This window comes from Danio rerio, chromosome 25 (genome assembly GCF_049306965.1).
Source record: "Danio rerio strain Tuebingen ecotype United States chromosome 25, GRCz12tu, whole genome shotgun sequence".
Classification (NCBI taxonomy): domain Eukaryota; kingdom Metazoa; phylum Chordata; class Actinopteri; order Cypriniformes; family Danionidae; genus Danio; species Danio rerio.
Genome location: NC_133200.1, coordinates 14,280,066 through 14,295,177, shown reverse-complemented (window position 1 = coordinate 14,295,177; position 15,112 = coordinate 14,280,066). Strand labels below are relative to the sequence as shown.

Below are 15,112 nucleotides of genomic sequence, written 5' to 3'. Positions count from 1 at the left end.
ATTATATACTTAAGACATAAATATTACATTACAAACTTGATTGGAAAAATCATATAAACATTTGCATATTTGTTAATTATATTACTGCAATGACAATTATTATAAAATAGCTCTTATTTAAAATACCTCTTATGTCCAGTGTTGGGTTTATATTTATGATTAATTAATGTAGCACAGTTGTCCTGCGAGACACGATATTTCGTTTCTCTGTATGTCCACGCATGTAGCGGAATAAAAATAAAGCTTGACTTGACTTGAAAACCGAATACATATATTTACACACATTTACATTAGAAAATAAATAAACTCCAAGATGGGTTAAAATTTTTTTTGCAGAAATCTACAGATATCTGTGCTCGCAGATTTTGCCTAATATATCATCACCTTGGAATTGTAAGGTTCTATCTGCGTTCTGAATGATATAGAGATATTGAGCTTCAAAGTTTTTGCACTCTATATAGCAAACAACATGCGTGTTGATTTGCGTGTTGAAACAGTTCTCTTTCATACATTAACATGACAGAGACCCTAAATGTACTCTACATGTAAATTATCAAAGTTCTCTTACATTTGCAAACTAAGTAAATAAACCACGATACATGCAGATAGAACCTTCTAATTATAATAAGTAATTTTCCACTTGGAATTATAAGGGTTCTGTCTGGCAGATCATTTATTGAAGCATTACTTTTTAAGAAATACAATCAAAAAATATTGAATTTGGTGTTGTAACAATATGTTGATGCTTGAGAAAGCAAAAAATTAGCTTTCTATAACATTTATTTCATGTTTTAGGATGAATTTTTTTCGTGTTCAAATTAATCATACTATACTAAGTATTTTGTCCAGTGCAGATATTAATTTTATCAGATTAATATGTTAATATTTATTACATTTTATGCTTTATATAAACTATTAAATTATTTTTATTGGATTATTTGCCCTATGAATTAAATAAAGTATTTGTCATTCGTGGCTTAATATCCAATTTAAAGACTTTAAAAGAAAAAAGACAATGAGCAAATGAGTTTAATAAACACTGAAAAATATTTCACTGACTATATACTGTATGCACAAATAAAAATATTTTACATTTAATATAACTTTTAATATAATTTTTAATACTTTTTTCTTTTTCAACCATGTAAAATGCATTAAAAAATGCTGATTGGCTAACAGAAAGAACCTTATAGAGCCAAGCTAGAGTTCAACTTAGTAAAATAACCGTTATTGTTTTTTAAATAAAAAGTCTTAAAATGTAAACAACTTATAAAAAAATCACACAATAAGTTGTCATTTAATAAGAATATGTGAATAACTCAATAAAAAAAAAAGTCAGATAAAACCTTATAATTCTAAGGTGACGATATGTGTAATGTGAAGTAGAGGCTGACAACAGGAAGTGCGGATCCAAATGCAGGTTTATGATGCAGAGCAGGGCCGTGCAGAGACCATCCAAAGGGCATGTGCAGGAGAAATTTTTTGAAGAGCGGGGGGGGGGGGGGTAGGGGGGGGGTGGTGGGGGGGGGTTGTTGTTGTTGTTGCGCGCGTTCTGAAGAGCGGGGGGGGGGGGGGGGGGGGATTGTTGTTGCGCGCGTTCTGAAGAGCGGTGTTGTCGCGCGCGCCTACTGAAGGGCGGGACCGAGGGTGTGCCGCGTCGCGGGGGCACTTTTGATCATTTTGGAAGGGCACTTTCTATCCAAGACTAAAAAGGGCATGTGCACTGCACAGGTTGAGCCCTATGTGTGCACGTGCCTGATGCAGAGAATGGTCAGGCAAGCAACAGTCAACACAGGAGCAAACAGGTGTATACGGGCAATTCCCAAGTCGTGGTCATATAACAGATGGATGGCCAAAAGGCAGGCAGCAGACAGGGTAAAACAAACAAAACAAAGCAAGATTCAAAAACATGGAAGGCAAGGAAAGCATGTTGTAATGTTCACAAACGGTACAAACAAGACTCAGCAACTTCTGTGAGTTTGTGAGCTGACTTTATGGTCCATGGAATCAGTTCTGCTGTGTGAGTCTTATCAATGGAGACCTAGAGCAGGTGTGTGTGTGCAGTGCATGACTGGGTCTTGTAGTCCATATAATGGCGGATTTAGATTTCTAAGTGGTCTGCATGGGCTAGATCGCTGGTGCTTGTAACAGTAAGTCATTAATATAATTCATTTTTAAAAATTTAAGCCAGCCATGTAATTATTTACAGTTTGGTACTGAATAAAACATTACTTAGGCAAAATTCAAGTTAACGTTAGTTAATGAAAATACAGTTGTTCATTGTGAATTCATGTTAACTCACGGTGCATTAACTAATGTTAACAAGCACGAGTTTGGATGTTAATAATGCATTAGTAAATGTTCAATTATGATTAATAAATGCTGTACAAGTGTTGTTCATGATTAGTTCATGTTATTAAATGCATTAACTAATGAACCTTATTGTAAAGTGTTACCTTATTCAGAAACAATACCAAACCCAAAAAAGTGATAATGAGCTCTAAATAAAAACCTGTTCATGTGCATACTATGTAACAAGTATGGCGCGTTCTATTTTGACAACAACAGTGCAAAAGCATTTACACCTGTGCATGACACTTGCAATAGAGAAGGGAAGAGTTTGTGCGTTTAAGTGAGACTGCAAAAGCAAAGTCAGGCACACGAGGATTAATCTTTCACATCCACAAAGAAAAGCCAGCACATCCAGTTGTAATAGACAAAACTGTGCGGATTTCAAATTCAGAGGCTGTATAATATAGAATATAGCTCATGTAAACACATCCATGCCTCAAAAGTGGGCCACGAGCCTCGAGTGCTTTATCACGTGCTCCTGTGGAAGCGCACACACACAAACACTGTCACAAAGCAAGCCACATTGACAGTAATGCTTAAGGCTTTTTATGAAATCGGAGTTCTTGTCTAGTTTGGTGTGTGTATTGTGTCTTTTTTTATTTAAATGATGAATTACTATATAGAAAAGCATATCATTTTGGAATATAGCGCTCTATTGATGTATTAAATTGCATCAAGAAGTCATATTAAAGGCTGTTTTGTGCATGTGGAGGATGAAAATAGCAAATATGGGGCAAATCCAGATGAAAAACAACAGAGTTAGATTGACACCAAGCTGAGCCACTCACATGCTGGCATTTTGTGCAGTCATCCAATCAGAATGCATGGGGTGGGATGTGAAATGTGTCGGGGGAGGGGACAAGTAGTGCTGCAAAACTGCCCTGACAGGACGAGGAGAGACAAAGAGACGCCGTAGCAACCGCAGCATCTCTTTGCTTTCCTGCATCCGATTGCAATTGTCCAGAGAGGACCTTGTCGTCTCCTTTTCTTCCCTACACTTCTTTAAGCAAGCGTACACAATCTCTAAGCTACCATGCCGGAGTGCTGGGATGGGGTGAGTGGGATATCTATGATTTTAGGATGTAAACACAGGATTCTATTTATTTATTTATTTGTTAATACTAATACATGTGCTATCATGTCATTCTTTATTGTTTAGCCAAATGAATGTATATTTAATTGATTAGCCTTATGCATGCTTGAAATAATTAGCTTGACCTACTGAACTGGTATTGTGCACCAGTTCCATCATTACAGATCTATGCATGTTTATACTTGCCTGATGGCTACTTATTATCATTTATTTCAATTTATCAATCCTAATGGTTATTTAGTAATTATATTGAAATAAAAATAATCATTTAAAATAAAATCTTATTTATTTATTATTTAATAAAAAGCTAAATGTGTACATTTGTATCATAAATGTATAATATAAAACATATATATATATATATATATATATATATATATATATATATATATATATATATATATATATATATATATAATTTTTTATATTTAATATAATATAATATAATATGATATAAGATAATATAATAGATATATTCATAAAATAAAATATCAAATAAAAAGCTCCATCTGGTGAAAGCGTGATGCTGATATTGTGTGTTGTGCAGAAATGTCCAGTCATGTATGAGGTGGCCATTTGCACTAACACACTAACACACTGCCACGTGTGGGACGTGCGCACTGATGTACCTCTGCAGTGACCTGGAGTGTGTGTGTTTAGAAATGTGTGTTTGTGCATTGTGAAACTGACACCAAATCTGCGATCTAATCATAAAAATCCTCATCCAAGGACGATTGTGTGACCTTGAGCTTAAAGAAAACGAGCAGCTAAAAAAGAGCAGTACTTCAACTCACGACGCACTGCTTTACTATTGTTTTGTGCATAATATTGTCATATCTAGGTCAGATTTTGTGTTTATCTCGTCAGTGTTTGTTCCATATTGTCTGTCTAGAAAACATGCTTGACATTTTGCAAAACACAGTGACAGCTGCTATGAGATTTAATTTTGACCCGAACACAGAGTTACACAAACAGCTGTCCTTAACTCGCACAAATACACTTGCATCCGGTCTGAGCTTCCACTATTTTTTTATTTTTTATTTTCCACTAACATCAAAACCACACACTGACAGGGGCTTAAAGCCCACAGGAGATTTATTTCCCTGTCTCTCTGTGGATCTGCATTAAGCTCGGGGCTGCCTGCGAGGTGTCTGCGTGGATTTGTGCATAACATTGGAAAGCTAGAGATTCTGAAATAATCCTTATAGGACAAGAAAAAAACACACATCCATCGCTTCTCCACTTGGAGTAAAGTCTGACGGTGAATGTGGGTCAGTTCAGATTAAAATGCCTTTGGAAATGGCAATTAAAAGTGTGTTAAATGACTATGAACAGGAATCGGAGACGCTTAATAAGATATTAATTAGTTGTGTTTTTTTTTTACTCTCGATTAAATACATTTTTTATTGCCCATTAAAAATTTGGCAGCCCTTTTAGTAACTACAATATAAATCAATGTTTTAGTTTGTGTCAAAACATACAGGCTGAAATGAGAATTTCTGGCAGACTGCCTCCTTTTATTTAGTTTGTGTTAAGATACAACTGTTAAGCTGAATTTGTTGCATCTAAACAAGCTAAAACTTGATTTTTAAGTTAGCCCAATATACAATATTTTACTGAGTATAGATTGCCTTTTGAAATTAGAACATGATTGGAACAAATTTTGATTTTATAGTTTGTGTTTGGATACAAAAAATAAAGCATGACTTATTAGATTTCACCACATTTTAGCCTGTATGAAGTGGTAAATTGGGTCAGTCTTCTCACAATGTCAATACGTAGCTAAATATGCCAGATTTTGCCACAATATGGACCACTTGATGACACTGGGATGATATTGGTCCAGTTCACAAGTTTTAGCTACAGAATTTTCAACAACAACAACAACAACAAAAAACCTTTTAAACCCATTTTCAGTCAGTAATTTGCATCTAAATTAGGGTCATATTTAAGCTAAAACTGGAAAATTGGGTCAATCTCGTTTCAATGTCAATATGTACCTCAATATACTAGATTTTGCCAAATATTAGCCACTGGGATGAGATTGGTCCAGTTTAAGTTTTACCTACAAAATTTTCACCAAAAAAAATATTTTAAATTCATTTCAAGTCAGTATGTTGCATCTAAATTACTGTTGTATTTAAGTTACAACTGGAAAATTGGGTCAGTTTCGTCCCAATGTCAAAAAATTAGCTCAATATGCCAGATTCTTCCACAATATTGGCCACTTGATGACACTGGGATGAGATTGGTCTAGTTAATAAGTTTTACCTACAAAATTCCAACTAAAAAAAACATTTTAAACCTATTTTTAACCAAGTATGTTGTATCTAAATTAGGGTATTTAAGCTACAACTTAGATTTGTGTTAGGACAATATGAAATAATTGTGTGGAGCCCTGCAAACAAGCAAGCCAGCCCAGATGAAAAAAAGTAATGGGAAAGTAACTTAATGCATTACTTTCCTCAAAAAGTACCTAAGTACTGAATTTAGTTACTTGAAAAAAATGTAATCCAATGTTACTTTTAAAAGTAACTTCCCACAACATTTTAGATCCATCCTGACAGTTTCTCAGGCTCTTTGCTGAAATTGTTGTTTTTGTGTGTTCAGGAACATGACATTGAAACCCCTTATGGGATGCTGCACGTGGTGATCCGTGGCGCTCCCAAGGGCAACAAGCCAGCTATTCTGACCTACCATGATGTTGGGCTGAACCGTAAGTAAACAAATGTTTCTTTTTTTTCCTTCTTTGAGTGTGTTTGTGTGACAAGTAAACTACACCCACTTCTCTCTGCAATACCCAAAGCAGTATGCCCTGCACGATTTCTGTCTTGTTGCACCATCTGTCTCCAAGCATTGACCTGGAGTTAATTTCCCCATCTCCACATCCAACAAGAGACGCCTGTGTGTGAGTGTTTGCATATGGGCACGTTGAAAAAGCAGCCCTCTGGAAGTGATGTGTGTGTGGGCTTGTGATCAGAGCGGTAATTGGATGCCAGCTGACTGCGGTTTATCAGTTCTGTTAACAGATTACATGCAGCGTGAGACGAGGATGATCTCAGGTGTCAGGTGATCTCAGCGCTGCATATGTCATGGTGCTAAAATTATAAAAAGAAATGCAAACTGTAAATTGGAGTTCAAACCTTAACTTCAGATTATTAGACTGTACCTATATCATTTTACAGTATATATCTGTAGTTTTGTGTGTTTCTTTTATACATAAACACATTAGTGTTGTTTACGAAATTGGAATTTAATAACAATCAGTACTGAAATGTATAAACACTGGAGCTGTGAAGATTAGCTACTCTGTTTATAAGCTGACATTCGAGAGATCCAATGATGAATCGATTGATCTTATCAGCTTTAAAATGCTCTAGTGTCCCTGGATCTTTGGTTAGACTCAGTAAACAGAGGTGAGTTCGGTGAACTGATGACCTATACGACCAATCACGGTCATTTCTGTTGAACACGTAAACACAGTGGCAAATCAGCACTGTTTAAAAATGAACTCAACAGCGCTCAAATGTTAGCTGTTGACGTTTTTAAAATTACAGTACTGATTGGTATCGAATTCCAGTATTGTGACAACCCTAATACAAATAGTATAAACAGTAAATTCACATTTAAAATGAAAATTAATAAATTATGCATTTATTTAGATGCATTCAAATTGCAAATTGCATTCATTGTTTCATGTTCTTAAATTTTATTTTACATTAATAAACTATTGATTATGATTGGCCAGAGGGTGTGCAATAAAATTGTTTGATGCACTGGGGGTCCTATCATACACCCAGCGCAGTGTGGCGCAAGGCGCGGCTCAATAGTCTTTTGGTAGTTTAAGCTTGGCGTAAGAGTCGTTTTGAGGTGTTGCACTGCGCTGTTTAAATAGCAAATGCATTAGCGCTCATTTGTGCGCCCATAGGCGTTCTGGTCTAAAAAGGAAGGCGTTCTGAGGCGGACCGCTGGCGCGTTGCTATTTTGAGAATCTATAATAGATTTTTCATTAGACCAAAACTAACCCGGTCTTAACTCTGGCACAGAGTTGGGCCTCGCTTACGCACTGCTTAAGCTGCACAAGAGAGCAATAGGCAAATATCTTTATATATGAAAAAATGTAAATATTAAAGATATATATATAGTATATAATAAGAATAGATATAGGATATAAATATAAAGGATTAAAATATTACAAAACATATTATTTTCTAGCCTACATTAATATGAAAAACCACTGCTTTTATGTCTTCTTCATCTCGGGAGGCTTTTTCAGTTCATTCATAACAATTTGCTTTTGTATAATGTTATTATTATTAGCATTATTATTTATTATATCCATATTTATATTTTTTTTATTAAGAACAAGCTTAGATTTGCCCACCTGTCTGGTTTTAGACCATATGGGGCAAAGCATGTGTTTTAGGAGATGAGCACATTTTGCTATTACTATTCATTTATTTGTTTGCTGGAAATTAGAACTGAATTTAGAAATAGTTTTGAAACGTATATTTGCGCTTAACAAACAAAATTATTTATTTATAGACTAATTGATGTCTGTACGTAAAGGTTTTCCTATCCAAGAGCGAAAGTGAAAGTGATCCATTATCTCTCATTCTCACGCAGTAGATGCTCTGTTTAACTGTTTTCTGTTAAAAAAACTGTTAACTGTTAACTGTTTGCTTGTGAAATGCTCATTTTTTCCCACTTAGTTTGCGTCCTGTAAATAGCGAATGCGCTCTTGGTGCGACGCAGCTGACTCTTAAAGGGAATGGGAGATGAGATTCTAATTGGTTTATTCTCAAAACACACCTATAACTCATTTAGAAAATAAACTCAACCCTTTTAGACTATGCGCCGCGTTGCAAAGTGGATTTTCCCGTCCTTAAATTAGCAAAAACGCGTCCTGACACGCCCTGAAAGCGTTTGCGTCCTGCGTTTTGCGCTCTGCGCATTGACCGTCAAAATAGAGCCCTGGTAGTTCCGGTCAGTTTTGATCACATTTCAAAATAAATAAGCTTCCCTCAAACATTATTAGTAACCATAGTAACTCAATGATAGTTGCCAATGACTTAATTCCTCTGTGTAATCTCGAGAACACCGTTTGCTTAACAATGAAGCAGATAGAGATAAAACAACTCAAATATGCTTTACATTAGCTAACACATGTTAATATGAGCTATTAGAAATGCTCATGTCATTTTCATACACACATGCTTACACTTCCTTTCAGTTTACCTGTTACTGTTTCAAAGTGGGAACTACTGTAGGAAGTCTAACTGATGACAAGTTGGTCAAACATTGCTCTGTAAGGAACAAAACTATTTTTAATTTGTTCAAAACTTGGCAAATGACTATGGAATAAGTGGGATAATAAATGGAAAAATTAAAGCACCCCGATAAAAATGTTGCAGAAAAATACTAAGTAAAATTTTAATAAATGAATCATAAAAATATGACGTTTAGTTGAAATAATTTTGCAACTTCTTATTTGAATTTGAATGTATTTTTTTCTTTCTGTTCTTAAAGATGACAACACACTTATTTTAAAGAATAAAACTAATAAAATATTTTTTATTATTATTATTAAAACCCAAATATATTTTCTATATTCACTGAGATGAGAGATTGATTTGAGAGATTCAGTTGAGATTTTGAATTGTTGTTTAATCATGTGTAAAAAAAAATCAAACACAGAGTCTCAAAATTCCTTTTGTACGAGGAACTACTTTCTTCCACCATACTTATACATCTGCAACTGACATCAGAACAGCAGAAACCGATGCTTTAAAGAAACGTCACAATAGAGCTAGTTTTTGAACAATTCTGTAGCATAATCTCTAAAGTGATGATAAAATAGTGATTTTGCTGACATTTTAAGATTATAAGGCTGAACGGCATGAAATGCCTTTAGTCTACAGAGATTTCTCTGTTGCAATCGGGAGATCACAATAGTTAACCCCCAAAAAGTTAAAGCAAAGCAAACACTAGCAGATTACTGTGGTATAAATACAGCACTACAGCACACAAAAGAGAGATTGACTTAGAATGTCACTTACTTGTTTTATAATAATTTAATCAGCTGTAAATACGAAAAAATACGAAAAGAAAACGTTGAGTTTTTCTCCCCTAAGGACTAATTATGCAGTCTCTGTCGCCATCTTGGGGCACGACCATCTTTGCTTTGCTTAATATGACAGGCTGATGGCCCGCCGATCTCCAAAATTATAAATTTTAAATTCTTGCCTAAAAAAGCCTCAAAAGAACATTATGTTGTCCAACAGCTGCAATAATAGTCAAACTGTAATGAGTCAACTGACCTGCTGTCACTCTGTGTGGGCGGAGTAATACACAAGAGTGAAAAGGCTGTAAGAGTGCTGTTATTGCAGAATATCACATGGCTATCAGCCAATCAGATTCGAGAACAAGACAGAACTGTTGTATAAATATACACATTCACAAACCGTGTAGCAGCTTATAAATAAATTATGTACAACCTAAAGAGAATGAATGTGTAATTAAGTTCGACCTGCATGTAAAGGAATCTATGGCACGAGAAGAAACATCAGCTCTTTTTCTGGGTCAGCAGAACAAAGGCGAGCGGCTGTTGACCTTGATATTGAATCTTCTCATACCGTTGGTGAGCTGGAATTAAATGACTCGTAACCTTGACCAGAAGCTGCTCTCCTCACTCCTGTCATCCTCCTCTCTTTTTCCTCTTTCCATCTAATCTGTCCATTTCTTATTATCTAGTCCTGAAGCGCAGGGTTGTCTGCAGCTTCTTATTTCTATACAGTGTGGAAGAGAGAGAGAGAGAGAGAGAGAGAGAGAGAGAGAGAGAGAGAGAGAGAGAGAGAGAGAGAGAAAAATATGTAGGTCAGAAAAACATAGGCATCATGCAGTGTTGGGGAGGGTCAGCACTGCGGCACAGAACTCTGACTCGCTGCTGCGGCGGATACATGTTTTAGTATGCATGACCATCCTCGCTCACAAAACATGACTCAGAGAGTGGGGAGAGAGAGAGAGTGACATAGATGACCCAAAGGAGACATTGGCCTATGTAAAAAAAAAAAAAAACGCAAAGTGAGCAATAGAGCTGGGAGGGCATGAAAAATGTGGGTCATTTACTACAGGGAAGAAAACTCAAATGTGATTTATGCACTGATGCTGCAATGATTGCTTGGCTCTGCAAGGAAGGTCAATTTAAGAAATGTAATTTTAGATATTAAGTTTTTTTTTGTTTCATGAAATGAAAAGCAAACAATGCATTTCAATGACAATGCACCAAAAATACAAGTGTACAAAAGAGCTCAGATTTAAAATAGTGTTATTCATATATATTATTTATATATTTAACATCAAAATAAATTTATAATATCAGTTTAAGCCTCAAAAAGAGGGAAAACAAAGAAACAATGCATGAAAGTAATTTTTTTTATTTCTTTTATTTTAATGTTCATTTTAAAAACAAGGGAAATATATAAAACATTCTGTTTGATCCCAGTCAAGCTCATATGTTTTTAAAAGGAACCTGTTTCTTAATTTATTAAAGAAACACTCAAAAATAAACTAAAAAAATAAATAAAAAGATCATGATTTACACAGTGTGTAATTACAAACATTATTTTACATTATTTTGTTTATTTTTAGTTACTTTTCATATTTGTTCATTTTATTTTACTTTCTTTTGATTTTATTATTATTATGCTTTTCAAAACCATAGCCTGGTTCCTTCTACTTAAATGTCCTAAAAAAATAAACCCACTTTATTTTGGTTTAAAACAGTAAGGAAGGTCAGATGTAAGTTTCTAAGTTTAAGTAGGAACTTTTAAATATATATATTTTTATTAGTATTTTGATAAAATAAACATAGTTTATATATATAAATGATGATACAAATGATGTTTAACAGAGCAAGGAAATGTTCACAGTATGTCTGATAATATTTATTCTTCTGGAGAAACTCTTATTTGTTTTGTTTCCGCTAGAATAAAAACAGTTTAAGGTCAAAATTATTAGCCCCTTTAAGCAAAAAGTTTTTTCGATAGTCTTCAAGACAAAACATTGTTATACAATAGCTTGCCTAATTACCCTAACCTGCTTAGTTAACCTAATTAACCTAGTTAAGCCTTTAAATATCACTTTAAGCTGTATAGAAGTGTCTTGAAAATGTCAAGTAAAATATCATTTATTATAAATTATTTATTATAACATATTATCTATCCATCTATCCAACTATCTATCTATCTATCTATCTATCTATCTATCTATCTATCTATCTATCTATCTATCTATCTATCTGTCTGTCTGTCTGTCTGTCTGTCTGTCTGTCTGTCTGTCTGTCTGTCTGTCTGTCTGTCTGTCTGTCTGTCTGTCTGTCTGTCTGTCTGTCTGTCTGTCTGTCTGTCTGTCTGTCTGTCTGTCTGTCTGTCTGTCTCTCTTTCTCTCTCTCTCTCCCTCCCTCTCTCTCTCTCTCTCTCTCTCTCTCTCTCTCTCTCTCTCTATATATATATATATATATATATATATATATATATATATATATATACACACACACACACACACACACATACTCATTACGCGTTTTTTTTGTTCGTTTTATTTTATTTGTGATGCCACTTTATGAAATTTGAATGTTTTAAATTAGTTTATTCATTAAATCCATAAAAAGTGACCCAAAAACTGACAGTTCAGTCATTATTTACTGTCTTGTTTTCATTTATTCATTTATTTAATCATTCATAACACTCAGGTTGCCTGGGAGACTTCCAAAATTCCTACTTTCGTACTCCCTGGAATAGGTAACAGCATATGGGTCTGAGTCTCCACAAGAATGAGTCAGTGTTTTGGCCAATCAATTTCTTTTAAAACAGCTTGAAGACCTGCCAAGGCAGCATTTGATGTTGATTATGGAGATGGAATGATCTAAAATGAGGTATTAGCGCTGCTTGAGCAGTCAGCCAGAACACCGAGGTTGTTTTGTTTCTTCATTTCGTGATGCAAAGTAGGCCAGTGATTCTGGCAGGAGAGGAAACGGTTTACAGAACTGCCCTAAATTTGAAGTATTCTTTTATAATCAGTCATGTTATATAATAGATGTTGTTATGAAAGAGGATCCAATGCTTTCTGGGATAATAATGTATTATATATAATTGTTGGAGATGTAAATATAGTATAAATAAATAAACATAGCATAAACACAGTATAGGAAAATGATTTTGTAGCCCACAGTGTATATTTTAATGCCATTTATCTTGCCATTATCTGTACCGACTGATATCATCATTTTACCAAGGCTACAGAACAGTATGATCTGCAGTTTCTCGCTCTCTGTTTGTTCCTGAACAGACAAGCTGTGCTTCAACAGCTTCTTCCAGAACGAAGACATGCTGGAGATCACTAAGCACTTTGTGGTGTGCCATGTAGATGCCCCAGGCCAGCACATTGGAGCCCCCCAGATGCCTCAAGGGTAAGATGAATGCACACACTGACATACACCTATAGGCCTATATGTTATATAAACAATAAAATCCATCACATAATATTTTAATGGTTTACACTACAGATTTCATAAAAACATTACAAACTATCTATTTTTAAACACTAAAAGTAGCACATTTTTAAAAGTTTTTTTGTACTTTCTGATATATATTACACAAATCTGATATGTGTGTGTGTGTGTGTGTATATGTGTGTGTGTGTGTGTGTGTGTGTGTGTGTGTGTGTGTGTGTGTGTGTGTGTGTGTGTGTGTGTGTGTGTGTGTGTGTGTGTGTGTGTGTGTGTGTGTGTGTGTGTGCGTGTGTGTGCATATATATATATATATATATATATATATATATATATATATATATATATGTGTGTGTGTGTGTGTGTGTGTGTGTGTGTGTGTATGTATACTACACCCATTTGTAACAGCAACTTGTGCTCTAGACCAGCTTTTAACAGCAGATGGCGCTCTAGAATAGTTTTTAATGGCACATGGCATTCTAGTTTAGTTTTTACAAGCAGCTTGTGCTCTAGGCTTGTTATTAACAGCAGATGGAACTTTAGTTTAGTTTTTAACAGCAGTTGGTGCCTTAGTCTAGTTTTTAACAGCAGATGGCACTCTAGATTAGTTTTTAAAAGAAGATGGCACGCTAGATTAGCTACTAACAGCAGATGGCGCTCTAAGTTAGTTTTACCAGCAGATGGCGCTCTAGTTCAGATTTTAAGAATAGCTACACTCGAATGCTCAGGAGGAAGAGTTGCATTCCAGTCATGCAAGTTGGCTTTGATGCCATGCGATCAAAGACATGAACGCTCATTATGAACACTTGTAATTCACTTAAACCTTTCCTAACTTTAATAATTATTTTAGGTTCAAGTGGTATTTGTATGGAATTGCAGTGCAAGCAGAGTATGGCAGTTTGTAAGCCATACAGCGCCTTCTGCTGTTAAGAACTAAGCTCAAAGTCTCAGAATCGATTTTTCAAACAGTTTTACACAGCTCTACTAAACACAAAGTTACCATGAATGTGCCATGAAATATTGTGTGAGGTATATTATTCCCTCATAATCGGAAATAATGTTAGAATCTCCACTAAAGAGAGAGAGAGTCCATTACGAAACAGCAAAGCCATGGTTAATTTGTGGTCACCATGGTTTTATCTACAGAAGCCATGATTTATTTGTAGTAAAATCTTGCTTAATTTCTGAAACAGACAGGATGGTGGATAGATATAAAGAAATATTTGAGCACTAAATGTTGACCAGTTAGATGTCATGAAATATCAATGAATATATAACTGTTTATTTATGTTGTTATTGCTAGATATCAGTATCCCACTATGGATCAGCTAGCTGGGATGCTTCCTAGTGTGGTGCAACACTTTGGGTAAGAGTTGTTTGATTATATTCAAAACAATGAGCTATAATAGTAAACCCATTCCTTAAATGTCCTTATTTAAATTAGTCAACTCTCTCTCTTTTCGTTTTAGCTTCAAAAGCATTGTCGGAATTGGAGTTGGGGCTGGAGCCTACATCCTGGCCAAATTCGCGGTTAGTACATCTCCTCCTTTTACTTTACTATATTAGTTTATATTATTAATTATTTACATTTAATGCAATTCTGCATGTCTACTCGCAGCTGATTTTCCCTGATCTTGTGGAGGGTCTGGTTCTGCTAAACATTGATCCCAATGGAAAAGGATGGATCGACTGGGCTGCCACTAAACTGTCAGGACTCACCAGTACTTTACCAGACACCGTACTGACCCATCTTTTCAGCCAGGTACAATACTAGCCTACATTGCTTTTTTTTTTTTTTAAATAAAGTCAATTTAAAGGTGGTTGGGATGAAAAGTAAAAGATGTGTTATGTATCTACAGAAGACACACACGTAAAAAGTCTTTCACTTTAATTATGATTTATATAACAAAAATTTTAGTTATTCATATTTAGATTTAAAAGACTCTTTTAATGAATTAAAAAATTAAAGGGTATTCATCACTCTCCCTCAAATGCTTCAAAACCTGTTTGACTTTCTTTTTTCTGTTGAACACATAAGAAGATATTCAAAACATGCTTGAAACCGTTAACCATTGACATCCAGAGAAGGAAAAACAAATACTATGGACGTCAGTAGTTACCGGTTTCAAACATCCTTTGGGATCAGAAGTAGTAAGAAA

General features: G+C 34.9%; 1 protein-coding gene across 19 annotated transcripts in view; it reads left to right on the top strand.

The window, feature by feature from the left end:
* Positions 1–15,112, top strand: part of ndrg4 (NDRG family member 4) — a 58,200-nt gene that overhangs the window by 23,890 nt on the left and 19,198 nt on the right. For 16 of the 19 annotated variants that reach the window (XM_073942310.1, XM_005163081.6, XM_073942307.1 and 13 more), the window contains 5 exons: positions 6,056–6,161; positions 12,794–12,914; positions 14,257–14,319; positions 14,423–14,483; positions 14,572–14,715. In XM_073942310.1, the coding sequence (XP_073798411.1) occupies positions 6,056–6,161; positions 12,794–12,914; positions 14,257–14,319; positions 14,423–14,483; positions 14,572–14,715 (495 nt within the window). Of the gene's footprint in view, positions 1–3,244; positions 3,407–6,055; positions 6,162–12,793; positions 12,915–14,256; positions 14,320–14,422; positions 14,484–14,571; positions 14,716–15,112 lie in introns of those variants that run through there. The other 3 variants (XR_012399963.1, XM_005163082.6, NM_001045173.2) reach the window with 2 other exon arrangements.